This window comes from Amblyomma mixtum, chromosome 5 (assembly GCF_055824585.1).
Source record: "Amblyomma mixtum isolate Tamu chromosome 5, ASM5582458v1, whole genome shotgun sequence".
In the NCBI taxonomy this organism is placed as follows: domain Eukaryota; kingdom Metazoa; phylum Arthropoda; class Arachnida; order Ixodida; family Ixodidae; genus Amblyomma; species Amblyomma mixtum.
Genome location: NC_143016.1, coordinates 20,515,386 through 20,542,706, shown reverse-complemented (window position 1 = coordinate 20,542,706; position 27,321 = coordinate 20,515,386). Strand labels below are relative to the sequence as shown.

The 27,321-nt window shown below is 53.0% G+C and overlaps 1 protein-coding gene across 4 annotated transcripts in view; it reads left to right on the top strand.

The window, feature by feature from the left end:
* LOC149341461 (uncharacterized) overlaps positions 1-27,321 on the top strand; it is a 142,179-nt gene that overhangs the window by 90,108 nt on the left and 24,750 nt on the right. The window contains exon 1 of one of the 4 annotated variants that reach the window (XM_089543565.1): positions 14,971-15,149. The exons of the other annotated variants lie outside the window; for them this stretch is intronic. Coding sequence (XP_089399691.1) covers positions 15,125-15,149 — 25 coding nt within the window. The 5' untranslated portion in view covers positions 14,971-15,124. Of the gene's footprint in view, positions 1-14,970; positions 15,150-27,321 lie in introns of those variants that run through there. 4 annotated transcript variants of the gene reach the window in all.

Sequence of the window (27,321 nt, the reverse complement as noted above, 5' to 3'; positions counted from 1 at the left end):
GCAAATTGGTGTTCTTACACCACCCGGCTCGTTTGTGCGCCTGATTCAAGGAAACCTATCTAACGTGGTGCGCCACTTTATATTACTGCTGGAAAACTGTTAGCCATGTATCAGAAGCCTCTGGGTGATTAATTCCCCGCTATACGATTGCTGTAGCGGAGATCTATCGCATTTTAGCCGATATAACGTGAATTGCGATTAGCATCGCATTGTGGTTACGGCGAGGCATTTATATTAGCGAACTGTGTTTATTTAGCAAATACCAGAGTATTCGCGCGCACCGGTTTTTGTTTTTGAAACATCCGATAGTCTCAGATTCTTCACTGCAGCCTTTACCTTCTAGCTGTTGGTGTGGTGGACAGTTCTTTTGAGCTTCCCATATATGGCGTGGCTAGAACGTTCAGCTCTGAATTCAGTTTGCTTCGAGTTTCTCGCCGAAAGTTTGGCTCAGGTGTGGCCACTGTCATGCAGAACATTTCCTTCGACCGCATATCCCTGAGCGCGGTGTAAAAATGTTAAGGGGTGTGAGGTGGAGGCGGATGCTGTGACTTTGGAGTGAGCAGATCGGGGTGCGGGTGTTGTAATAACACTTGAGACTTGGTTCGCCCACTCTGCGCATTCGCCACGATCTAGCCTCGGTACTGTTTCTACCCCGTTAAACTGGGCAGGCTTCCCGCATATTCGCGGCACGCCTCTCCAAGTGATGTGCTGTTCCTTCCCTTCCGTCGGCGTTGCCGGGGCAACGCCGCCACCGCCCGGTTCTCGTCCGCATCTCTCGCCCTTGGAAAAAACAAAAATAAAGCAACGGCGCGGGGCTCCGGCTGCGGCCGGTTGCGGGTGTATATCTCTGTACGCGGAGGGCGAGAAACGGCCGGGCACGGCTGATACGGTTTCATCTCTCGGCGTTGTTGTTGACTCGGCTTCCCCTCTTTTCTTTCTCTGGCCGTGCCTTGTCTTCGTCTCCCGCACAGTCTGCTGTCGGTCGGAGCGGGTGCCTTGAATCTTGATCGCTACGTGGGGTCCGCGCCCTTCTTCCTCGAATGGGGGCGGGCTTTTTTTTCTTTTTACGTACTTTCCTCGTTTTTTTTTTTTTTTGCGGGTCTGCGTGTGCTCGACTCTGCAGGGGTCACGGCTAGGATGTGGGGCGCCGCTCCGCATCGGTCCGGACCTGCTCTGTCCGGGCTGACACGAACGAGCGGCGCTGGTCCGGAGGGGTGGGCGGCCAAAAAGTATACGCACCGGGTTGAAGGCCGAGCGGCACGTCCTATACTTGCTTATTTGTTCGACCTTTTCTGCATCTGTGCGGGCGCATATTTATTCGTACTTGTCAGACTATCCTTCGGGTTTATTTTTTTTTTCTTTTGCCGATGGCTTTGCCACGCTAATGAGGTGCTGCCTCAGGTGCTGCATTTTGTTGTGTGAGACGCACGATAATAGTTTTCTCCTCCCCTCGGCGCTGGGAAGCGCATAACGGCGCTTTACACATTATTCGTCTCACTGTGTAGTCTTAACCTCGCCATTGGTGCCAGATAAGCGTCCTCTATCATTCACGACAGGCAAGTGGCAGCAGCAGAGATTCAGTGCAGCGAGACGTTATCGCGTTTCTTTCCTTTTGCAGCTTTTGCACAAGCTTCCAAACGAAGTACCATTATGTGTCGTATATATTGCGCACTAATCGTTATAATGTTTTTTTCTTTATCTCCCTCCTGTTTACGCGCGGGCTCGGTCGGCAGTCAAGCCCGTGCGGTTGTTGCGTCATGAGGTCGCCAGTAGGCACTCGCAGACGCTGCTTGGCATGATTTTTCGCTTTCGCAGTACAGCGTACGGTAAACAGCGGTATGTGAGTGCAAAAGAACAACAGTTCGCCGGTGGTCTTCAGAAAAGCCGTCAGGCGAAGGCTTTTAACCTCTGCTCTGGCGTGCGTCGTCATACCTCTCCGGCTTCTTACAGGCTATGAGGAGGACGTCTGTCGTTTCTCGAAATGTTTCGGTCATATCCCGTCCATATATACCTTTTCCTTTTGTCATTTTCATGTTCAGAGTTATCTACCTTATCTGGTTCCCGCGCTTTCTTCAGTGACATAATGTGAGCTTAGATAAGTGTGAGCCATCTAAAACTGTTAAAGTAGCCTGGAGCCGCCCGATTGTGCGCATGCGTGTGAAAGCTATAAATGTGTTTCTTGCATAAATCAATAAATCAGTTGTTAGTAGCGCACCGTGTGTGTCGTTTCCTTTCTTTGTGTTCGTCTTTTGCGCTGAACCGAGTTTCAACTATGAGGAGGAGCGGGACAGGGGAAAGGAGGAGGTCGGGTGACGCGGAGCTCTCTGTTCCGTCATTCGCGACACACAAGCTAGCAGACCTCGACGGCGCGGTGAGTCCGCGCTGACACCGTTGCGCAGCGACCGACCGCATTGTTGTTCTCCTGGGCAGCGTCTTTGGCAGTAGCTGCGTCGTCCACCGGCTTCCACTTAATATGTTCTCGATGAGGACCGAAACAAGAGCTGCCTTGCCGCCTGGTCGCATACTTTGTTCAGCCTCTGCTGCTACTTTGTTTAGTCTAGAAGACGCGGTGATAGAATCTCTGATGATAGTAATCTTACGTTATCAGTGGCATCACCACCTTTACTCTAAACAGAAAAATGAGAACGGCGAAACATCAGGAAATCAAGTAGCGCTTCAGCGTTCTTCGCTGCAGTGTTCCAATTTCTGTCCGCGTCGTGCTATCGGTGGCCGCACTGCAGCGCGCGTACGGCGCACAACCCGTTTGCCCAAGATGCCGAGGGAAGACTGACACAGGCCCCTCTTTCCACTCCGGGGTTGCGGGGCGCGTACGCTGAGGAACGCCGCCCCCTCGAGCGATATATATATATATATATATTTAATTTCATGCCTACCTCTGTGGGCGAGCACCTTCGCCCCCCGCCCCTCCCCGGCTTCTCTTGGGGCTCTTCCGTCTCGTGCTTTGCACGGCACTCTACTCTTGCCCGTCAGTTGATAAACATGATTGCAGATTCAGGGTGGTCGTAATTAATGGCGACGCCCCTCTACTGGGGAGAGAGCCGTTTCGCATTCCCGCTCTTCGCTGTCTTTAAACAACCGTATACACTACATATTGCGCTCATCGCGTGCGTAGCGTCCGTAATGGCGCCGTTCCTTACTTCTCCGTTGGTAGAACGGAGCTTTCTGTGCGGCGGAGATGAGCTTTTGCTGTACTTGGTGTACTTTAGGAGAGAGCGAGGTGGTGGAGGCATGGATGTACGTATGCACTGTCGTGCATCGTGCGTTGCACGACACTGTCGAGCGCGCCTAATCATCCCTGTCGTTTCGCGACAGAGATTCATCTGTGTGAGTCGCTATTGATATTGTGTCTGTTTCCTCTACCACTTTTCGCGTAGTCTCCCCTGCCACTATATGTATACACTTACTTCCCGAGCTGTCCCGATTAAGCTCGCGTGTTCGTCTTTGTAGCTGTATTGCGACCGATTGGCGAGGTATTAAAGCATTTAGAGCAAAGCGATGGGAAAACCTGTCCTGAGAACAAGATGCAGGGAGTATAAAATCTGTTCTAAAACCCAAATTTGCTTTATATCCGGGATGGCTTTACAGCTTTGCACTCTGGTTCCGTGCTTCGGGCGACTTGGTACAGTACGTGCGAGTGGTTGAAGGTGAGGGAGCAGTAAAGCACGCAGCAAAGGACATACGCCAGTTGACGACATAGTCTGTAGCTGATCCAGACTGAGACGAAGCAAGTGGTTTCGGGCGGGGCGTGTGATGCATGGAAGCAGTAACAGGTGGCGCCTTCGAGCAGGTATACCAATAGAAGGGAGGAGAAGCGATAGTGAATGGCAGGTTGAAGCATGAAAGCGTATAGGAAGGCATTTGTCCTTCTATAGGTTTAATTCGGCTGATGGTGGCTGGTGGCTTCCTGCCCTTCTGACAAGGCTGTACACTTTATGGCGAGGGTCTCGAAGAAGATTCGCTGCGGCTGTTGCGCGAAACCCGGCGTGAATGTGCGTAGCGAGGTTTTCTTGCAGCTAATGTGAAGACGTACCGCGCGGACAGTAGTAGCAGCCCCCCCCCCCCCCCCCCCCTCCCCGCCTCTCCCCACAAAAAAAGAAACAGTACCAAATTAACAAATAAAAAGCAAGAGAGTTATGTAGTTCTTTCTCCTTCGAAACTTGTCGAAGCCCGCGCATGCCCCGCGGACGCTGACTTTAGCTGGAATCGCGCTGATTAACGGCGCCTGGTGACGAGATGGCTCTGCTCTTTGGCTCTCTGTTATGACGCTCTCCTTCCGCCCGTTATGCGTTCCCTATCTCTCATTATTCCTCGGAAATGGAAAGTTGTCGAAATGCGCCCAACTGTACGCCGCGCATGCGCTGTCTTTCGGTGAAAGGATCCGTGGATAAGAGAGGCGGACTTCAGCTAACTTTCGGAACACGTGCGACGTGAAAATAAGCGTCTTGAAGCGGAGATGCGCGGCAACAGAATGCAGCACCGGGGGTTCCCGTTCTCAGAAGAACCGGAGAGCAAGGCACTCGAGGACAGACAGAAGGCCTCACAACTGGAAGCAGAAAGCAGCTAACAAAGAGGAATTCAGAGAGAGAAGCGGAGAGAAAGCGGCGTGCCACGCGTATACGCTTCCTGTCGTGGAGTGTGACGCCTCTGGGTGAATAGGTTGCCAGAGGCGGAGGCAATGTGTTGTGGGCGCTCCTGTCTATTTGGAGCGGCGACTTCCGTGGGCGCCTGTGTGCCCCCGAATCGATTTAGCATGCTCGACGGCGCGTCGCCGACAGGCGCCGTCCTCCTCTGCATCCTCCTCGCTGCACGTGCAAACCAGATGCACGAGAGACGCGGCGGGAGAGGAGGAAGAGGATCGGGCGTCGGCACCGTCCCTGCAAACCGGGAAGTGCACGCACAGTGCATGCGACGGCAGATCCTGTAGCGTGCCAGCGTTGCATCTCTGGAAGGTTTCCATTATCATTGCGCACCCCATCGAAGGATCTGTATCAACAATCGATGTTGTAATAAACATCCGTGACTTTATCCGAGGCCTGTATACGGTACGGTGCGGTACGTATACGGTAGTATCACCATTTCTCAAGATATGTTTAACAGTGGGGTTGTAAACGCGAGCAGCTGGCCCAGGACAGGGTTAGTTGGAGGGATATGGGAGAGGCCTTTGCCCTGCAGTGGGCGTAGTCAGGCTGATGATTGTGATGTAAATGTGAATTGTACAATGGCTACACTCCTCCGTCTACTCATCGCGACTGGTTATCATCAGAATTTGTCATCTAGGAAATTCTCATGATTAACCGCATCTTAAAATTTGAAGAAGAGTTGTGCAATGTATAGTTTCATGTAAGGTTAGTGCAAAGCAATGGAGATTTTGTCTCGCACTGGTTGTGGCCCATTTGCGTATACGTACTTGCTTAATGAGATTTTGCGAATAACTTTGGAGTGAGATAACTCACTGCTTCTTTGAAAACAAAGCACAGAAAAAAAGAAAAATGGCGTCATGCTCATTAATGTAACCCTACGCTGCGAGAACCCTGCCGCCTCTGAAACAATAAACAAGCGCACACGGTCGCACGCTTAACAGCCACAGGAAAACAAGGAGACACCCTGAGAAGCGCTCTTTCGCGAATACACGCGTTAGCCACGCAGCACTATCGCCGAAGATAAAACGAAGAAGGGTCAACGCAGGTTCTGCGGGAGGGCGGCGTACGTCGCGCCACCGCGTATCACGCGCGCTCGCGTGCACATGCAGTGTACGGGCCGTGCATTCCCTTGTACGCGGCAGCGTCAAAGCCGGCGCGAGGCGACGGTATAACGGGAACAGCCTCCACACAGAGGCGCGCTCAAAAGCAAACAAAGCTCCGGCACGAGCGAAACACGCATCGCTACAGCGCAGCGCCGGCGTGAACGGCTGGCTGGCTGCGCCTGTCCTTGACGTCTGCCTCCTCGCCTGCACGTGACGGGACAGGTCACGGGCGCCTCACTTGAGCAGGAGCCGCCTCGAAAGAAGCGCGGGAGCCGGCGCTGAATCTACCCGCAGCAGCAGTAGCGGCGTCATTGCTGCGGAGGCAGGCAAAGTATCGAGGAGAGCAGCCGTGCGACAGCGGCTGGCGTTGATGCGACGCACGTAGCAAGGGAGGGACGGTGGGTTGCACTACACCGGAGAAAGGCAGGGCGTGCCTACTTGGCGATCTGTGGGCTGCGATTTCCCGAAATAGAAGCGACCGTCGCGGAGGCTGCTCGCTATCGCCGCGGCCTCCTCCACTTCTTCGAGCAGGGGGTCCGCGCGTTGCGTGGCGCTTGCTGCTGCTGTTGCCGTCGCTGGCGTCTCGCTTGGGCGGTGGAACGGCTGCCTGTCACTCCGTCTGTCTGGGCCCAAACGAGCCGCGACCCGCTCCTGTCTCGCGCTGCGGGGAGTCACGGCCCTTGGCCCGGAAACGCCAGTGGCCCCCTTCTTGGGAGGAGGACGCGCGAACCCACCTCCTCTCATCACTCGCGCGCATATGGACACGGAGTGTCAGCGCACGTAAAAAAAAAAAAATCGCCACGTTCGGAGACGATCCCGCGCCAGAAATCCCATCCACATTTCAGTGTGCATTTGAGGGCTGGAAGGCTCTTATAGGTCGCTTTATGGTTCGTACGTAACTTGATATACATACTACACTGCGCATATTCCGGTCTTGCTGCGAGTTTTTAAGTATCGCGGCCGGTCTTTCTCGCATCATAGCTTGCCATTACCAATAGGTCATAATTAACCAACGTACGAAATTCAGCTCAGCGGCAAGCCGCGCTTATTAGTTCCGTGTGGCTTCTGCTGATCTTGAACATGCCGTCTATATATGTCCTGTCATTCGTGCCGGCGTAAAGACTAGCCAGTGCTCATATATTGAAGATAGAACAGGAGCATGAAACAGTGCTCTTACGTCTCGTTAGCAGCGAATACGCAATCCCGCGTTAAAAGGAACGTTGGGAGGCGGCCCAGCACTTTTAATGATCATTGCGTAACCTTGCGATCATTGCGTAACGCGTCAGTTACGCAGTCTGTCGGCAAAACTAAGGTGTTGTTGCGAAATATTTAGTTCTATATTCGAAGATATTCAGTTTTTACGCATTTAGCGATTCATACACTTCAAATATTCGAAGGTTTGCGCAAAATAGCTGATATTTGGGAGTGATTCGTGCGGCTTCTTAAGAAGCCTTTCTCGAATGCCGAATGCTTGAAGTTCCAAAAGAGGCGTACCTGTATTCCACTAAAGAGACGTCCCTGGCCTTATATGATAAATTCTATCCTTATGCTGAGTGATATGATCCCCTTGGCCCGAGCAGGTGTACTGCGATACATTCGAAGCGCCAGTATGAGCAAAAAAGGCAGCCTTTCCTTGGGCGTATGACTGGGCATTACGCTCACTTATTGCGAAATGAGAACGACTTTGTAATGCTCAGGTAATGTAAGACTGCGTACCCCTCGTGACGTCCCGACCAATAGACATTTCTTTGGGGGCGCTTGAATGTAAAAAGAAGGGGGGCAGAGGCGAGTCTTTTGCTTTGTTTGCGGGGAACGCCATAGACAGTCTCCTTTTCAAGGAAGGTCATGCCCCCCACACCAGACACACACACACACAACCTTCCCCAACTGGAAATTCTAGCACAGCGGCCCAAAGCGAACGCCTTAAGCGGTGAGTTCGACTTTTGCCTAGGCTTTCCCCTTTGACACCGGCTCGAACAACGTTCCTTAGTTTCTTTGCAGATGTACTTATTTCCGCGAAAAGTCGGTTTTTGGGGTTCGCAAGAACAACCCCCCTCTCTGTTATGTCCTCGTCTCTTTCTTTTGTACCGCGTCGCCGTTCTCTCCATTCGCAAGATATGTCCGACCCCTTTTTGTTCTTGTACGACGCCCCCTCCATCCATCGTCGCCCATGGCTATCGGCCACCCAAATTTCGTGAGACGTCGCTTGACGAAGAACCGCCGCTGAAAAGACACGAGCTCGCGTCCGCTCACAGGGGTCGCCGCCGTCACGACGGTGGCGCAGTTCGCGAGGTCAACTTTTGTAGCCCGTCGTGCGCCGTTCGACTGAGCCGCAGGTGACCGTTCTCCGACTCGCCCTCGATGGCCCGTGGCGCGCGCTTCGGGCCTTTGTTACCTTTGTTCAGGAAAGAGCTTGATTTTTTGAAAAGGAACAAAAAGTCGTCATTTTGCTAAGCTTCTCGTTGGAATGTCTACTGGTTCAGCTTTCTTTGTTTTGTTGGTTTGCTTGGATGTTCTGAAGCAAACGCATGTTCTGAGCTTGTCCGGTTAAACAGCACGCACAAAGACCTGAAATAAAGGCTGGAAGCACTGTGCTCCCAAAGGGTGAAGTGCTACGCAAACATGCCTGGAACCGCGGAGTTTAAACGAGCACCAGGTTGGTTTACTGCAAATGCTGTTCTCGCGGAATCCGACCTGCCATCGGACGTTGTTGAGACAGAGGCACCGAGAAGCCATCGTCCGCTCGTTGAAAGAGAGAACACCTATATATTTAATGAAATAAATGCCCCCGCAGTGAAGATATCGACCTTTACCATACCTGCAGTGGTTTTGTTCACTTTGTGTGCGCGTGTATTTCATCTTCAAATAGAGCGACGCTGCAGCTGTAGCGTTATTTAGACACCTGTCTACCTCCAATGAAGGCTCGAAAACCGTTGGCTATGAAACATGTCTGTCTTCATCTTTCAGTTGTGGACGGCTGTCGTTTCTCTGCATTGGTGTTCTGCTACATCCTGAGCACTCGCCTCCACGCGAACGTATTCCGCTGGTGTCTAATCTCTTTGCTCCGGTTGTCTGTACATCGTTGCCTTTCCAGAGGCTACAAACTGCAAGGAGCACGTTGCGAATGTAGGGGGTACGTCATTAGGATAGGTCGCTTTGAGAAGTGTGTCGCTTAAGTTAAAATCTAGGCTGATGACGTAGTCTGTACTACGCTGCCGCAATGTAGTTGAGCGCTGGACCAATGGAGGGGCAAAACAGTGATAATTTTCTAAATGAAGCGATCATTACGTGCTTCGCGTGGTGGAGGGAAGCATAATTTATCAATGCGTTCTTTTAGTGCGAAGGCGCTACTTAACATGGTTCCAACTAAAGATCTTCTGTGAAGCCTCGGAGTAACTCGGGTAAGCTAGGCTTAGTTCGGAGGAGCGTCGGGCAAGCTGTAGCCAATGGGAGAGAGTGTGCGTTTCTCGCTTTCGCACCTTTCAAGAAAGGGGTGCTTTCGCACGTCTACTCGGTTTAGCTACGTTAAAAACCTACCTCTTTTTATGAGAACTTTAGTTGCCCGATCTTATTCCCTTGCACCGGTCATGACCGCCGCTCCTTCGGCGTACAATCCTGTTCCCCAACAAACTTCGCGGTTGCGGCGCCGTTCTGGTACGGCGGCCGTTTGCTTGAGCGGGTACTGCGGCGGAGTCAGGGCCGTCTCGTTGTCATGAACGCTGAAAAGAGTTCATTGCGAACGCGCCGTTCTCTGTCGGAGGCTGCGCGCCTGCGCCAGTGTCAATGGCATGCTGGGCCGAAAAAAGGCTCCATCAGCCGCCCGCTCAGGCGCCCTTCCGTTCAGGCTTCGTTTCATCGGCAGGCCTTGAAAGCGCCGTTACTTTCCACTTATTTCGTCGTTGACGGTCGCTCTTGGCAGCGTCGGCTTCGGGTCGCCAGCTGAGAGGAGGTCGATGGGCTTCGGGGACCGGAAAACGCGCAAACAGAGGCAAGGTTGAGCCGAGGGCTCCCGAACTGTACGCGGTGCGGCCGTGAGCGTGGTGCCCAAGGAAGTGTGAACTGTGTCCTGTCGGCCCACTACCGGATGGGGACCACTGGAACTTGATTGCTTCGTTGTGGAGGGATGCAGAAAAACTATGTACATGCTGCACTTAGAACTGACTCCGGGTACATCGGATGCTGAGCAGTGCATAGGACGCGTAGTAACTGAAGTGCACGTGGTATGTGATGCTAGAATGTCTTATAAACGACGGTAACGTACACAATGGACATCGGAGAAACATCACGGGCATCCCTTGCGGGTTCACCCTTTTTTCTCCAGTTACCTAACCTATGAGGAGCAGTAATTTTTTTAGTTCAGGGAGGAATAGCTTAAAGCTTACCGCGATGTTCCAACATCGCTGTAAGCTTTAAGCGCGTCGTTAAGAGGACACTATAAACGACGGCTCACTGGTAGTTTAAACCCTGATGATAAGCGTCCGCAAAAAAAAAAAACGCTCACCGCGGGGGGTGACCAAGATAAAGGGGTTGAGCCATTGTCTTCCGTGTACTGTTGCGTCTTTTCGTGTGCGTTGCCTCTCGCACATCCCTCTCCGATGCCTCTTTCTGAGGGGTTCAAGCCGGGGTCCAGGTCCAAGGCGGTGTCCACAGGCTGGCGCCGCTGTCGCCGCCGCTGGACAACAGCCCGCCCGGAAATTAAAGGGCTCCGCCTAGCGTCGTTGTTGCGCAGCGCTTCTGCGGCCTCGGCTGCGCTGATAACGGGCTTCGAGCGGCCCTTTCTGCCCTTCAGTGAACCTCCCTCCGCTTATCCCTCGCAGGCCGTTCGATCGACCGTTAGCCCAATGATGGGCGCACGAGCGACTCCGAACTTATACGGCGCTGTTATCGTAACGGGCAGTTAGAGCAGATATATACGGCGCGCCACCGACGGCGACGGCTTTTATGGTAATTGTCTGTCGCCATAACGCCAGCTCGCCGGCGCGAGGATGGCGCAGGGCTCTCGCCGCTTTTGAAACGCCGCGCCGGCCGCTCTGCCCCGGGCGCAATAATCTAACGAAGGACGCGCTCTCCCTTTGGCGAAGGCTGCGGCGAGCGACTCCATGCGAGACTCTTTTTGATGATGAAGCTTTGTTTGAGCGCCTCTTGCTGGCCGGTGGCTCAGCGTCGAATTTGATAGTCCTCTCGCCCACACTCTCGCCTGCGCGTGCTTCGGTCGCGGGTCCGCGCCTGTGAGGCTCGCCGCACGTGCCTGTTTACTTTCGTTCTCTTTTGCGGCGTGAAAGAAGAAAAAAAGCCGCTGCATGCGCGCTCGCGCGGTTTGGCTGCCTTTGTGTCGTCGGTGCACCGGGCACTTGGAAACCTCTGGCCCTCTTGGGCGCAACGCGGAGTGACGCAAGCGTTGGCAATTCGGCGAGTGCTTCGTATGGCGCCCGGTTACACTTCCTCCGTGTGTGCGCAGCGAGCACACGCTGGCATTTCTATTGTCGTTGCCACGGGGTGGCGAGCGTGGGCTGCAGGGCTCTATACCAGCGTAGCGGTTCCCTTTGTATGTTCCGTGATCCTCTCCGGTTGGCAAGAGTTGGTTCTGGTCGTGCCGCTTGCGAAGCTAAAGCGATTAGCAAAGCAAATCCAGAGCCCAAAGTAATGTAATCCACCTAACCATGTATTGAATTACCTTGCAGAGCTGTGAAGAGGAGAGAGAGAGAGGGAAAATAAGAGTTTCGTGTTAAAAAAGCTCTATTTCACGAATAAATGTTGTCGTGAATGTCGACATCTCAAACTTCAACTCTGCGCTCACAGAAAGCGAACGACAACGGATGGTTAACAGCGTGTAGAGAGTGGTGGCTATGTGTAGCGGTGCCAGCACACATTGTTGGTCGATGACTTTTGCCAAGGGGCTCAGTCCAGAGCGCTCGTTTGCCGAAAACCCCCGCAGCGGTCAGCTATTCCGAGCGTGGCTAGTGTATCGCGGGGCCCGAAATAACGCCGCTGTCGGACAATGGCTGGCCGGCCGTGGAGGCGTGCCAAGAAGGCTTCCAGTTCTCTCGCGCGTTGGGGGCAAGCACACTGCGCGCGCCCGCAAAATGTTGACCACGAGCGCCTTGAGGCCGCGGAGAGGTGTTTTGCTTGGCTGCTCTAATCGTTTATTAAAGCAGGAATGACAAAGTTTTGCCACAATTCGATAATTTCAATAATTGAGCCATGTGTAAACCACTTTAGTCGGATATTTATTATTATTATTGTTAGTATTAGTATTATTACTAGTTGCGGGTTTAGGGGCGCAAGGGCGACTAAGGCCAAAAAGCGCCAGTACAATGTTTACTTAACTATGTGTGATACAAGGTGAATGAAATGGAATCAGGATACGCTGTGTATATAAAAAAAGGAGAACAGAAATACAGTGCAAATAGCTGGAATCTGTATGTGGCATCTTGGGTAAAAAATATAAAAATGTAAATAGAAGGTAATAGCTGCGCTTTTCCACGAGCAAGAGGACGAGGAGTTCTCTCTCGTTGTGCTTGGCTACGGCGTCCTCCTGTTGGTGTCAGGGTATCTTTTTCGACAAGTTAATCCTAACCAAGAAAAGTTAAAATTTTATATGCTCACTGAGTTATAGTCGGATACAACTGAAGTCTGCAGTGAAGCTCCGCCCACATTCACAACCGCTGCACAGAATTCCTCCACGACAAAAAATTTGTCCGTTGTTAAAACGTTTCTTGTTACCTAAACAAGAAGTAGCCGTTCAGTCGGTATGGTGCTCAGCTGCTGACCCGAAAGACGCGGCTTCGATCCCGGCTGCGGAGGTCGCAGTTCGATGCAAGCGAAACGCTAGAGGCCCGTGTGCTGTGCCATGTCAGTGCACGTTAAGATCCCAAGGTGGTCGAAATTATTCATAGCCCTCCACTACGGCGTCCCCCGTAGCTTGAATAGCTTTGGGACAGTAAGCCACATAAACTAAATAAACTAAACAAGAAGCTAATCACGAGAAAAATTATAAGCTGTTAAGCTTTGGTACCTGGCTTAATTTTTATAAACAAACATTAAAAAGCTGTTATCGTTCACTCTTGTGATTGGCCAGCGGAATAGTACAGGACGCCGTGTACCTTGGCTCAGTGTTGCCAACTACCTTTTTTTTTTTAATTTGTAATATACTATAATCCGAGCTGATGTGTTCCGACAAAGTGTGGTGTGCGGTCACACGTCAGCTGCGCAGGCAGCGACAGGGAGAGGAGGCACGTTTTGCCTCGCGAAATATAGTCGCGTTTGAGCACGTATTCTTCGTGCTGTCTGGAGATAGAAGCCGCTGCTAAGCCCGCATCCACCTATTCCGGCTTCTCATCCGCGATGCATAGACGGTATGAATATTCCAAGGCTCCACCACAACCAAACTTCTGTGCAATGAGTCGTGCAAGTCTAACGGCGCTGGCCTTCCCACCGAACGCAAGCTTCGCCACGCGCGCTTTTCCGTCCCATCGATTGTTGCCGCCCCTTCGGCTGGCTGCATCAGCATCCCTCACTGCGTGCAGTCGGTCCCTTCTTCGCGGTCGCAGTCACGAACGAGTTGGGGCTGGCCCCCTTTTCACTCGACCTGCATTGTTATACTGTTGCAATGTTGTTTTTTTCTTCCCTAGATTTAGGGCCTCGCTGCAAAACCGGTGGAGCTCGCGCGGGGTTCCAAATCGAAATCGCACGCGTGAGCTCGCACGCACTCTTGTGTATCGTCCAGCGCGGGCTGCAGGCCGCCAATCTGTTAATCACATCGTAGCACACTTCCCTCTCCCCCTGCTCTTCCTCTCATTTATCGGGCACGCACTGGGACGCTGGCACGTTCTTCTCGCATCCGTCAATCCCGATATCGGAGATCGGTATCGGGCTCTCTCTCCTGCTGAGGAGTACGTGGCTCAGCACTCCACAAGCTGCCGTCTCGGAGAGGAAGGATGGTCGGTCTGCGTGTAGAGAACCAAACAAAGACACAAAGAAGTAAGGCACGCGCGCTATAATGTTGGCGCACGCGCGTGCCGTGGCGTGTGGTGATTGCGATGTCTTCTTTTCGTTTATATATAGTTTACTCCCCAGTCTTCCTCGTTCGCACTCCGCTGTTATATATATATATGTATATTTTTTGCGATCTGTCGGGCTCTTCGCACCATCGCCACTGACCCGAATAATAATGCGCGCGCAGACTGCCAAGAAGAGGCTGCCAAACCGCTCCCGACCGTAATCTCTCCGCGCATCCTCCTCCCCTCCCCGCTGTTCTCCTCCGTGTCGTCGTCTTCCGAATCACAGAGATCACACGCACGCACACACACTGACCCCGTGTGCTATGAAGGTGCTTCTCTTCTGCGCTCCCCGCGAGAAGACGAACAGGACAGGGGCAGAAAGGCAGGAGCAGTAGCAGCAGCAGCATCACTCGGAGCGGTGCATGCCGCTGCCGAGTTCAAGGGCACCGTCTTCGGCGGCGGCTCAGTAAGGAAAGATGGAGGGAGTGGGGGAGCTGCCGCCACCCTGCCCTTCCCCGGGACCGACGGAGTATAACATCGCGGTCGCCCCCTCCTCTGTCTACGCCACCGGCCGCCGGTTCCTGCTCGTCGTCTACGCGTCGCCGCCGAGATGCCCGCTGCTGCCTCATCCTCGCCGAAAAAGGGCGGAGAGAGAGAGAGAGAGAGAGCAACAGACCGGGGCTAGGTCCGCTGGAAATCGCTCTTCGGCTCCTGCTCCGTCGTCATCGCGAGGTCTCCGATAAATAAACCAGCGCGGACCCGGCGTAACGGGTTCCAAAAGGAGACGCGGACCCTCGGAGAGAGGGAGGAGGCCCGGAGACGAGCGCGCGCACGAAGAAGGGGTGACGGTGGGCGTTCGGTCGGGCTGCTGCTGCTCTACCACCATACCCATCCCGGTCGTCCCCAGATCGCGCCGCCCGGGGCATCCCCCCTTTGACTGACTGACTCGGCTTCGCAGCGGCGGGTGCGGTGGTGTGGCTTTCGTCAGAGCCGCGTTCGGTGCCGGGTTTCTTTCTGGGACCCGCGGCGGAAACAAGCGCCGTCGCCTGCTGTGCGGTCATTGACTGCCGCCGCGGCTCTTGCTACCCGGGGGCTCGGCGACGATCCCACTCCTTCCCCTGCTACTTCCTCCTCCTCCCCCTCTCTCATCCAGCGCTGCTCCCCGGCCGTCCGCTTCAGCGTCAGTGCACGCGCGATATTCGGCGCTGACGGAGACTTGTGGCGCCTCGCTGCTTCTGCATCGGCTCCCAGTGTGTGCGCGCGTGTGTGCGTGAGCGCTCGTGACTACTTCTGACCCGCGGCGCTGGAGGAAAGAGGAGCGGCGTTGTCGCGGCCAACAGCAGCGGAATCGGCGCCCAACATGCTATCCCGTCCGGGCGACGCGGGTACGTAGGCCATATACTACACTGTCGCACGCGTGTGTACAGTACGTGTATATTATGTCCGTGGGCATGAATCGTCCGAGAGGGAGACGTGTTTATATACGAGCGGTCTCGCGTGTGTACGTCGTGCGCCGAGAATGAATGTGGATCTGGCGGAGGCCCACTTCGGAATCCCTGGGGCTCACTGAGAGACTCCGCGCCGCCGAATTGGACCTTGTCGTTCCGCCGCGAAGATATTCGCGTCGCTCGTTCTGTGTTGACGATACGTTGACGGGCGTCTGGATGCTCTCCGTCGAAGCCGTTCCGAATATGTGGTAGCGTTGGATTTCCTGCCGTGAGTTTTTTTGTCTTGTTTTTTTTTTTCTTGTTGCTGGGTCGCAGTACCATCCGGCGAATGTCTTCCGTTCCCCTCGGCGCTTCGACGACGATATGACGTTCCGCAGGATGCATCTGAGCCGGCCTTTTGAGACCCGCTCTGGAATTCTTGGGGATCAAACGCACAATCGCGTACATGGATTCCTGTGCACCCTTTTACATAGCCGCAAGTAACGCCGTGTCAATGATGCGCACTCGTAGGTTTCTCGAAGGGTGACAGCATTGCAGATTGATCTGGTGATGTCGTATATCTCCGCAACTTTTGCCTGAGAAGCCAGTGATGACAGTCCTTGTCTTTGCCGTGACTTCTGGTTGCACGTACCGCGGATGCATACGAATTTGCTAACTTAGCACTATGATGAAGTCTGCTCTTTCTATGAATCCTGCTTAGTTTTTCTCCTGAGAATAATGTGCACATTTGTGACACGACGAGAACACTGACTTTAAAGAAATGAGGGGGCGTGAGGTCTCAGAGTAGGTTTCTTATTTATGCGTTAGCATTAGAAGGCTCTGTGCTTGCGGAAATAGCGACCGCCCTGCCACGGTGCTGTGTTAGCATCGGATATAACGAACCTTAGTGTATATCGAACTTTCGGGTGTTTACCTCGGATATAACGAACTTAAGTATGCCACCTAGGATATAACAGACTTCGTGCGTTGACCTCGGATATAAGGAAGATTTGGCTATAACCAACGTTGGTGCGTCCCGCCGCGGTGGCTTAGCGGTTACGGCGCTCGGCTGCTGTCCCGAAAGACGCGGGTTCGATCCCGGCCGCGGCGGCTGAATTTCGATGAAGGCGAAATTCTAGAGGCCCGTGTACTGTGCGATGTCAGTGCACGTTAAAGAACCCCAGGTGGTCGAAATTTCCGGAGCCCTTCACTACGGCGTCTCTCATAGCCTCAGTTGCTTTGGGACGTTAAACCCCAATAAACCAAACCAAACCAACGTTGGTGCGGCAACCTCGGATATAACGAACTTTTGGCTGCTAACGCGTTCAACCGACCGGATCGCGGTAGAACTTTTTTTATTAACTTATTCCTAAAAGGGATGTCCCGCACAACAGCTGTATCACTCGTGCGGCCGTCTGAGCACTGTCACTTCGTCTTCGCGAAGGTGCCGTTGAGTTCCCTGACCAACTCTCTATAACTACCTGGAACCAGCTGTAATGAGTTGTACTTGCAGTGGATTTATTATTATTTATTGCTTTGTCAGACAGTGTTAATGCAGTCAGTGCGCCGGCTAGGGCAAGTTTTCCGCGAACAGGGTGCGCAAATTTAACTCTAGTATATAGCACCGCGCGTCTCTAACCTTCCAATAAGCGCGGCACACCCCTGACAGAACGCATACCAGGTGACTTACAGAGAAACGCAGCCCCGTGGTTGCCCTGTGACGCCTGCGTATGTCCCAAGGGCAGGATGCGTCACCATACTTAACAACCCACACATTTAGAGCCCCACTTCGCTTACGACGAACGCGCCCCTGCATATTTCACGTTATCCCCAAACTGGTCCAACTGCCAGCCGCAATCGGTTACGCTCAGTGGAGGGTTGCGTGGATTAGCGAGCAGAGCGAAAGGTTAAAGAGGGCCGAACAGGATGCGCGGTGAGGCCAGCAGGCAGGCGCGGACAAAAAGCAAGTGCGAAAACCTGCCGTTCCAGCGTGCAACAATCGCAGGGATGAGAAGCGGGCCGGATGAGGCACGCGCTCCTCCTTCATTTCTTCCATTCTTTTCCCTCGGGGGAGGCCATTCTCCGGTGCGTTTTGTCCGCGTCGAATGCGGGAACGCAAGGAAGGACGGCCGCACAGAACAAACAGCGCGCCCACCCAGGAGCGTCCTCCGGAGAGCGCCGAGGCTGTCGGGTGATGGAAGATGGCAGGCACGCGCCGCGTCTTTGCGGCTGCGGCGGATGCGCGCGCACGGGCGCAAAGTGCTGGGCGTGTGCGCTCGGGCACGCGCGTATTTGCATGGGAGGCGTGCACGTCGGCGCGTATGCCTGTCAGTACGTGCGTCTTCTCCTTGGCCGGACGTCTGTGCCGAGTACGCCCTCGCGTCTCGGATACTCCCTGCTCCTTCCTGTTTGGTCGATACTCATTGTTCCATCCCCCGGTCTGTCTGCTTGCTCTCGTTCTAACTAGGTTGCTCATTGCTTTCTTTCTTTCGTTTGCTATCGCACCCGGGGCGTGGTCGAGAGGTGACTCGAAACACTTAGCCAGAAGTACAGGCACCTGTAACTGCGCGTCTGTTTCAAACTTTACTGCGTCTTGGACTATTTGTCATTCATTGTCCTTTGCAGAGAAGGACGAGTCCTTCTAGCCTTGTCATCATGTGCTCGCTGCCTCTCCTATTTTACCGCACGCTCCTCACCGGCCGGCATGTTCACTCCAGTTTGCGAGTGTTACAGTTCTTTTGCTGTTTATATTTTGCTTTTTGCTCCTTTCTTTGTTTATCCTCTTTCTGCGAAACCTGCTTTCCTGTCTACTACACTTCTTTTGGCGCTGTTCTCTCCTTCCCCTCATCCCGTATGTCTTCCCCACGGCGCCGGGACATTATTGCTCCGGTCGCACGCGCCCGCATCGCCCTCCCGCGTGCTTCCTCCCTCCTCTGCCTCCCCGTCGGGCCCCCCGCAGTCGCGCTCCCATTTCTTCCAGGCCTGTCCCCCTTCTCCCCCGTCCCGGTGGGCGAGCAATTACGGCGGCCTGCCACCGCCGACCGCGCGCCGTGTCATTTCCAATTCCTCGCCGTTATAAGCGAGGGACGCCGGCGGCATGTTCTTTCGCCTCGCGACCACCCGCTGACGCGGGAATACGGGGCGCGCGCTCCCCTTTTCACGCGTGTTCCCTCTTCGCAGCTGAGCGAGTACGTGCGGCGCAGGTTGAGGAAACTCTTAGCGTGTCTTGATAGGGAGGCCGAACGGAGGGCGAGGGGCGGGCTATATACAGTGGCGTTGAAGCGACGGACGCAGACAGAACGTAGCGTCGGGTCGCGGCCGAGAGGGAGATGTGGGGAGGAGAGAACCCCCTGCGGCGCCTTGATTCCGCGTCAAATGAGCAGCACTCGCTGGCGCTCGCCTTCGTTCGTTCGCATGGAGCGGGCCGCTCCGCTCTTGCATTCACCATGCGTGCATTTGCCGTCCCGCGGGAATGTTTTGTTCTGGATACAAAAGGCCGCGGTATATATTTCTTGTTCGGTTTGCGTGTGGAATTTGCTTTCCGGACCTTTGTGTTTCCTAACATCTCTCTGTATGTAGTTTAGTATGATTGGCAGCTGTGCAGCCGCACGTGGTTAAGCATTACAGCACAAAATTGACATCTATAGTGTCTCCATGCGAGTATGAAGCCGTTTCATAATTGGCTGAGTTGACTTCCCCTCAATGCATTTTGCCCTGTTATTGACGTGACTGGCCACCGGTGAAAAGACGAGAAAGGGCTTAACAGAAGCACACGGTGTTGTCACGAAAACCACGTTTACATATTCCGCTTCGCAAAGCGCGCGAGCTACGCTTGTATATTTTGTTTTAAACAGTTTGCTGTCCCGCCATAAGTCGGACATTTTATATGTGTGTGAAGCCTGCTTAGCAGCTATGAAAAACCATAAATACCGAAAACTGGCACCGTGGGCATGTAGACGACCTTGGCTGACCAGGGGCCGCATCGCTCCTTCACAGAGAAGCCCCGAGCTTGGTCCGATGATCAGTGATGTGATAGCTGCGCCAATTGCGCCGATGTGCGCCAAAAGGCAAAACCTGCTACATCCTGCTACATTTTTGTTATTCTGCGCCAAAGCTGCTCCAAACGCGTATTTTCACATTCCGAAAGCAGTGCGAGGGGCAAGCAAAAGGTACAGAGAACGTTTGGCAGCTGAAGAAGAGCAGGCTGCCAAACGGCAGCGTGCCAATGTGCCCAAGATGACACCAAGTGATGCTGACAAAACCCTCAAGCTGGAAGTAGAAACAGCAAAGAAAACGCTGGTGAATGCAGAGCTGCTCATCAACAATGGCATAAAGACGAAGAATTTTGGTGATACTGAAAGTGGGCAGGCCTTGGTTGCTGAAGGGAAAACAAGGCTTTCAGCTGCTGTTGACAAAATGTCGCCTAAGACAGCCAACTAGGCAGTATTTTGCAGTTAAAGACTGAATGATGTTGCTCACAGAAAAAAGGCACAGAATAGGTGCACTTCTTTTTGATAGGCCAAGAAGCCGAAAAGTTGTGCTGTCGTGTACATAATTATTATTCAGTTCGAAACATTGATAGTGTTTTTTTCATTGTTTTTCTGTAAGCTTGTGATCTGCATTCTAGTCATTTTTAAATAAAAGTTCCAGTGAATTCCTTGTTGTCCATTTATAACTGCTGTCCTATAGGGGCTTGGCGGCTATAACACAGGGATGATCTATACTTGGTCGCATAAAAGATTACATGACACTGAAGTTTTAAAATTAGTTATTTGGGCCAACATATGATGTTTCACTATTGCCTCTAATTTAATTAAATTATTGCCAAAACCACGATCTGATTATGAGGCACGCCGTAGTTTGGGACTCCAGAATTTGACCACCTGGGGTTCTTTAATATGCACCTAAATCTGAGTACACGGGTGTTTTTGCATTTTGCTCGCATTGAAATGCCCCTAACATCCTATTGAACAGCACCTTCTTGTTCCAAAAGGTTTACTCCTTATTTTACTATTTTACTTCTCGCAAAGTCAATTTTTTCACTTGGCAATGAGCTTTGAGCTGCTCCAAAAGCTTGTTTCCCTGCTCCAAAATTCCCTTTTGGCTGCTCCAAAAAGCTGCTCCAAAATGGCTTCAGCCAATCACATCACTGGATGATGAACGAAGGGGCGACGGAAGCATGTTTATACGCTCTGTACATGCCGAAGTCTGCACCACTCTTCTCCTTGGACCCTCGTGCACTTAGTCTCCGCGCCAGTGTAGCCTTCCATCCACGCGGCTGTTCGGGGTCGCAGCCTGTAAGAGCCTGCTATACGTCTTACTGTCTTAGGTTTTTTCCCTCCATTTGCTTGCATCAAGAAGAGCTCAAAAAGAAACCTCCGCACCGGTGTTCTGAATTGATAGCTGCACCAACCTGTGGCGTCGCCCTTGTGTATATAACCGTGAAGAGCCTCATCCAGAAGCGCTCACATCACTTGCTGCTCCCGAGTTTGGCTTTTATTCATTTTTTTTTTATTTCTCCTAGAGGGTGCTTCGTACGTTTCATTGACGGCCTATCCGAACACAGTGACCTTTTCGCGTAAAGAAAAGATAAATCTGATAGAAGAAATAGGCTTCTTGAAAGCGAATATATCTCGTACGTGCGCAGCCGGCGAAGGGGAGCCGTATCGAAGCCGCGTTATGCAAAGCGACGACAGGACAGGGGCATAGTAAAGTTTCACAGGTTCCCTGTCTTCCTCGCACCAGAGGTGCCCCGTCAGAGACGGTTTGTTCCAACTGGAAGACTGAAGCTTCTTTCTTCGCACCAGGGGTGCCCCGTCAGAGACGGTCTCAAGATGTGTTGACACGCAGGGATGAAAAAGGGAATAACTGAATATTTATATACAAATATTTACAGAACATACAAGTTAGATACAACGGCAAAAAGACAAACAACCAAAAGGCGGAACTGGCTAATACTAGGGGAGGCCCCTACTCGGCGTAGCCGAAGATGCGTAGCATCTCACCTTAGCGCAGAACCCCGCTTCCAGCTCCGGGGCCCAGTTTTAAAGCCCTAAAGGCCTAGCCCACATTCCGTAGCTTCCAATCATGTTGCGGCCTTAACATCATTGGTTCATCCAGGGCATGGCCAGCCCTCCAGCTTCCGTAAGGTAGAGCACTCTCTCCACCACAAAATAAAAACAAACACAAATAGACATTCGTGCCAGCACGTGCGCGAATCGGTACCGCGGGGCGGGGTGGACACCCGTACTTCTTGGCGCGTTCGCGAGCGGCCGCGTTCCAAATAGGAGACGCTTCGCTTTGAGCGCCCCCAGCCGCGTTCCGATGACCCCGCGTACATTACCGATCCCTTACAGGCATCTTGCGCACACAAGACTCGCGCTTTCTCTGTTCCGTTGTGTAGAAGGTAGACAAGCGATTTTAAATGGTCAGAGCGGTGGTGGTGAAACGTGAACAATTGACGGTAACGAAGGGTCACTAACGTCTTTAATTCAACCGACTCCGTCGTCAGGAACTGTCTTGCGAGTAAGTGTTGGAAAGGATGGTGCAACCTGAGCTGAATTAGTTTTCCGGCCGAGGGGTTGCTGCTGTGTTAAGCTGCGTAGAGCACGTGCACCCGTTTCATAATTAAGTATGCATTTCTCAAAACTCGCCTTGTCAGTTCGCCACACAGCCGCCATATGTGTCGAGGCAGTCGAGGAAATGCATTGCTGGGTTCCTTTTCTTGTACGCGCAGTGCGTACTTCACTGACAGCTGCAAGCACTCGGCGGGCGTTTTCGGCAGAATACTCGGCCTGTTCCATAGAGCGCGCGTTTAGTTTCTTCCTTTTTGGAAGAATATGACCTTTATCTGCATCCCATCAGCGTTCCCGACCAACTCCTTGATCGCTCCGTGTCTGGGTCATCTCCTCTGCTTTCTAAAGAAAAAAAAAGGGGGAGGGGGGAGGCAGTGATCCCCCTATCCAGACAGTTATTCTCTAGACCCTGTTTTCCTCGTACGTGTACAATCTACATCGCCATATCCTTCTTTGCGCGGCGTGCGGGCGTCTTACGGGCATTTAAATCCCCTGTTCAAGCGAACCCACTCACTACGAATCGTCGCCGCTCACGAATATGTGACCTGTGCTCGCACATGAACCGTCTGTCCGCTGTGGCACATCATGTCTTTAAAGGCAGGAGCTCTGGTTGGTTGCAGGTGCTGGGGGGAGGGAGGGGGGGCGCACTGTGTCGCCTCTTACACCTTTCGTCTCTGCCTCGCTCTTTTCGTCCTGTATTTGCTTTTGATCCTCTCCCCTCTCTCCCTTCCATCTTTCCTGTTCATCTCGTTTCGTCTCGCGCGTCAGCCGTCAGCGGAGGCAGCGGGTGAGGTGTCGCTTCGTTCAATTGCGATTATTCTTCTTGTTCGGCGATTCTTCCATTACCCTGAAAACTGGGTGACCCGAATAAAGCCCCCTCGAAGAGCAAGGCACCTCGCAGCTTGTGCGTGGCGTCTCCCCCGTCTGTGACGTGCCGGCGGCGCGGGGTCCTCTCCTGGCCGGCTATCACACAGACGCGCGAGAGACTTCTTGACCTCAGAAGGAAAAGGGGGGCAGAGCGCGCCGGGGGGGGGGGGGGGGGGGGGGGATATTGCGCGACGCCCCTGAAGCTGCCGTTGCTGCCGACTCTCCTCCTTCTTTCCCCTCCTGTTCGGTTTAAGCATGGATGCAACCGGTCTCCCCAGCCGTCGAGTTATGTACACTGCATGGGCGGACCAACGACGGACGAACGAACGGCCGCCGTGCCGAGGTGTGCGTGTGTTGGATATGCGCATACAGTGAGACGCTGTATAAAGCGCACGCGACCGAAAAAGGAGAGAATCAGCTCCGTGGGGGCACCCTGTCGCAAGAAAGGAATAAAATAAGGGAGAGGGGGAGGGGAGGATGCAACGAGCGGGCCAAACGGAACGGAAGCGATGACTCACGCACCGTCTCCGCTCACGCCTCCGCCATTTACGTACCGCTTGCTGCGAGACGCAACCAACTGCGCATAGAAGATCATCGTCCTCCGCCCGGGCTCCGCGTGTGTGTCTCTACGTTAGCAGGCATGGATGCGAGGGGGGGACTTGGTTCTGCTGTGGCCCCCGCAAACCCCCCGCTCCTCTTACACTGGTCCCTTCCAGGGGCACTGGTCAGACCTGTTCGGGTCCCCGGTGCCGCCCTTCGCCTCGCTCGATAACCGCGCACACCAGACGCTGGCGTGCACGTATAGTCAGCTTAGGCGTGCACGAATAGTGTCTGCGCTGGGGTATACAAAGAAACGCGCCGGGTTATCGCCAGATATACACTGTGCTCCTGGTTGGCGCCCCTGTCGTGTGCCTCCGCTGTCCTCGCCGCCTTGCGTGCTCGCGATACGCATGTGCACGGGGTTGCTATTCTTGCGCGTGTGCAGTAAGATTTCGAGGACACGGATGGCACGGGCGTATGCGGGTTTTCCTTGCGATCGCTCTACTGACACGGGAGACTTGTCGGGAAAGGGCAGTATCGGGACACCAAGAAACATCTGCGTATACTGTAGCGATACCAGTGTGCAAAAGGTGCTTACGTACAGCCCCCCTCAAAAGTATACAGCCCAAGGGGTCTGCTTGCGAAACCGGCAGAATGCCTCCTTATACATATTCAGCGACCCTAAGCTCTCGAAAGAGGAATGGCTTCGCGTCCTCAAGCTTCCCAAGCTTTGGACTGATAGATATGCTAGGGAGCCGCGCTAAACAGCTTAGAAGCAAACCCCTTGGACTGTATACTTTTTACGGGGGCTGTACGTCTCGACATGCACCAGTACTCAATGGCGCGTTTCGGCATTGGTGCGACCGCGTCGCGACCATATTCGTGGCGATTCTGCCTTTCGCAAAGTGGACGAAGAGGTAGCGAAGTTGGCTTTTCGGCTGCAAAATGGCCCTGGTGCTCTAAACTGTTGTATATGTGGGTCTAATCGCATCAGTGTGGGGGTTAGAAACCCCGTACGAACACGACTAAAAATCTGCGCAGCAGAATGTGGTGTTGTTCCCTTCTGTGTTTATTTTTGTCCACACGTCTCGCCTCCTTCGTGCCAAGACACGAGGACGAAGGAAGACAAGGCCAACGTAACGAAGCGGAACTTTGTGTGCGCGACTAGTTGCGTTCCTCTTGTCTATTCGTCCTTGACTCTCCTCAAGCCCTGGTGAATCAACACGTCGCACCGTACATTGCGGCCTATTCCACATGCCAGCTCCCTTTAACGAGATAATAATTAGCAGCCCCCTTAATGCGGCCGCGAGTAGTTGCTATAAAACAAACTAAAAGGTGCTGTGCAACCCTGTGCCCTAGTTCGCATGTCTCGCAGAAACATTCAGCAACTTCAGGAAATGTAATTAATAACAACACGCTGCATTACCGTTTGTACAGTTCCTTATTCCACTCATTTACGTCACTCGCACGCAGTCGCATACAGCTAGGTCTAACAAAAGCGCAGTTGGTTAGAGATAATGCGCACAGGCTCCTCCGCAGTCGGTCATGCAAAGCCAGGTATTGTCAGTTTTTGTGCGTGTTTTACATATTTTCTCTTGGTACAAATGAGAAGGTTGATATAATGAGAACACAGCTTTTGTATATCGTCTTGGTGTTCGATCGTTTGCTTCCATATGATCGTCACAAGAAGGGAAACCACCGCCACGCTTAGTCAGCTAATGCCATAGCTCACTGTTTCCTGCATGTTGGCCCAACAACCATCAGTATTCTTCAATTATCTAACACGCATTGCGTTAAACTTTTATCGAGTCCGGCTCTTAGTATATCGTGGAGCGGTGAGCAGACAAAAATATTGTAGCACTTCATATTGCGACAAAAAAACGCAGCCATCGGGAACGCAGGTAACAGTTTGGAAGGGCATATATATTTGTCATGTATACCGCCTATTATAACGCATCATAATTTTTTATTCGGCCAGTTATCATCAGCGTGATTTACATCTCACGTTCCTACGGCCTTTTTTATATATGTTAGCGCATTTATAGCATAAGTTGCTGTTCAGTTCCTGCAGTGCCTTTTTTTTTTAGTAGCTGTGCTCCTTAAAAAAAAGAAAATTAAAGTGGCGGTCTCCGCAACTCATGGTAACCAGAACCCGAATCGAACATGGTGCGGTTAAACTGCACTGCAGTTCGCGCAGTTGTGAGCCGATTCGGATTTGTTTGTGATTGCTCGCCGGAAGTTTTACGTTTCTTTTCGTTTTCGCCGACTATACCAACCGGCAGAACGTTATTGGTTTGTGAGGCAAACAAGAGAGGAAAGTGAAGAAAAAAAGCACATACGTGAGCTGAGAAGAGTTCCTTCCAGTGAAACGCAATTTCGTTATGGGAGCAACACAACTTACCTCGCCTATTCCTTCGGCGTAAAAAGAAAAAAATAATGCGAAGAAGAGAAATCGTCGCGGCTACAGTAGTGAGCACTGTGCTCAGTGTCCGCTAGGGAAGCTGTCGGGATAAAATGAGCAGGCATGGCAGGCAAGGGAAGCTACGAAAAGGGAAACCCTTGCTGCCCCGGTAACCGGACATGACATGTTGGCGGTCGATAAAAGCTCAGAGAAAAGCAGTGGGTAATAAGCCCGAGCTGAACATATGTGTACCCTAGGATTGTTGGTTATACTAGGCACAATCGTTGCGCAGTCCTGATTAACTGGGAAAGAGACGTCGGGGCATTATTTGCGTTAGGCTCGACGTAACGATAATTTCGCGAGTCAGCCGAGTTGTCGCGGTTCGCCTCCATCTTTCGGTACTGGAATTTCGTTCGTTTCTCATCACTTCGTGGACAAGTACAGCGCTGTGATGTTGGTTGGTCTGTCTTGTTGGTGGAAGGAGAGGGAAGTACAAACATCACTATAGCATCTCCCTCCGGAGGAGCTGGAAATGTTTAGAAACTTGTTTGGATTGCGTTTTCTCAGTGAACAGGCAGCTGCCGATTCGAGCGCGCGCGATATCCACGAAGGGGAGCGAACGTATAGTCGGCGCGCTTGGACTTCTATTTTTTTTTTCTTTTTCAGAGGCATTTCTTTCAGGCGCTTCGATCGCCGCATCATCTTTGGTCAGTCTTCGCAGGCACGCCTCGAGAAAGTTAGATCGCTGTTTTTGAACCGGCGAGCTGGCAGTCGCGGAGAGCTGTTTCGGCGCAGTTCCTCAGAGGTCCTTCGTCCGAGCCGTTCTCTTGGCCGGTCGTCTCTCTCTCTCAAAGTCCCGGCACGGCTGCGCTATGCAGTGCGCGCTGCGGTGTGCGCCGCCCGTTCGATCTGCACGGCCGCGGAGAGGCGAAATAGCTTCATTCCTTCTGTGGCCCATGCCGCCGCCGAAGCCGTCGCGTATAAAGCTCGTCCGCCGCAGCAATGATGGTTCGAAGCCATCCGCGCAGGCCGCGCGTGAATAGATGCGCGCAGTGCAGTGGAGACTGCAGCCTTCCGACAAAAACATTCCCAAGAACACGAGCTGCATCTGTGTTCCTGCCTCCTTAGGTCTTCGAGGGCGATGGCCTGTGTGGACTTTGAGCGTCGACGCTCCTTATTAGCTGGCCCTGTAACGCGAGACGAAGCCGGCCTTAACAACAGAGGCTTGGGCGCTCGTTCCTTGCTCAGCTGCGGTTTGGGACCTGCTGCGCGTAACTAGCGAGTGAAAGGCTTGCACGCCGGTGGCTGCAGTCAGGGCAGAGGTGGAACTTGATCGCTGCCGCTGCTGGCTGCCGCCGACATAGGGGCCGAAAGGCCGCCAGACGGGCAGATGAGGTTCCGAAAGGGATGGAAGGGGGGGGGGGGGGGGGGGTATAGGCTAGGTTAGGCTCTGCTGGTATCGCCGCGCGTTGCCCGACCGCCTCCCTTTTGTTCTTGAAGATGATATAGAGCGATCGAGCGGGGGAACACGCACAGGTGGATGATGGAGAGCGATCGTTCAGACGTGCAGGACGGCAGCCAGAGCGGCTTCCGATGGACCCCCGGGCTGTACTGCGCACCAAGGGTAGCAATGGCAGTGCACGCCGCATTCTCGTAGAGTGCGACTTTAGATTGGTTTCCCGCGCCCATCATTTCGTTTCTTGTGTTCGTCCGTACTGCATTGTTTTTTGTTCGCATTCTGTTCTTT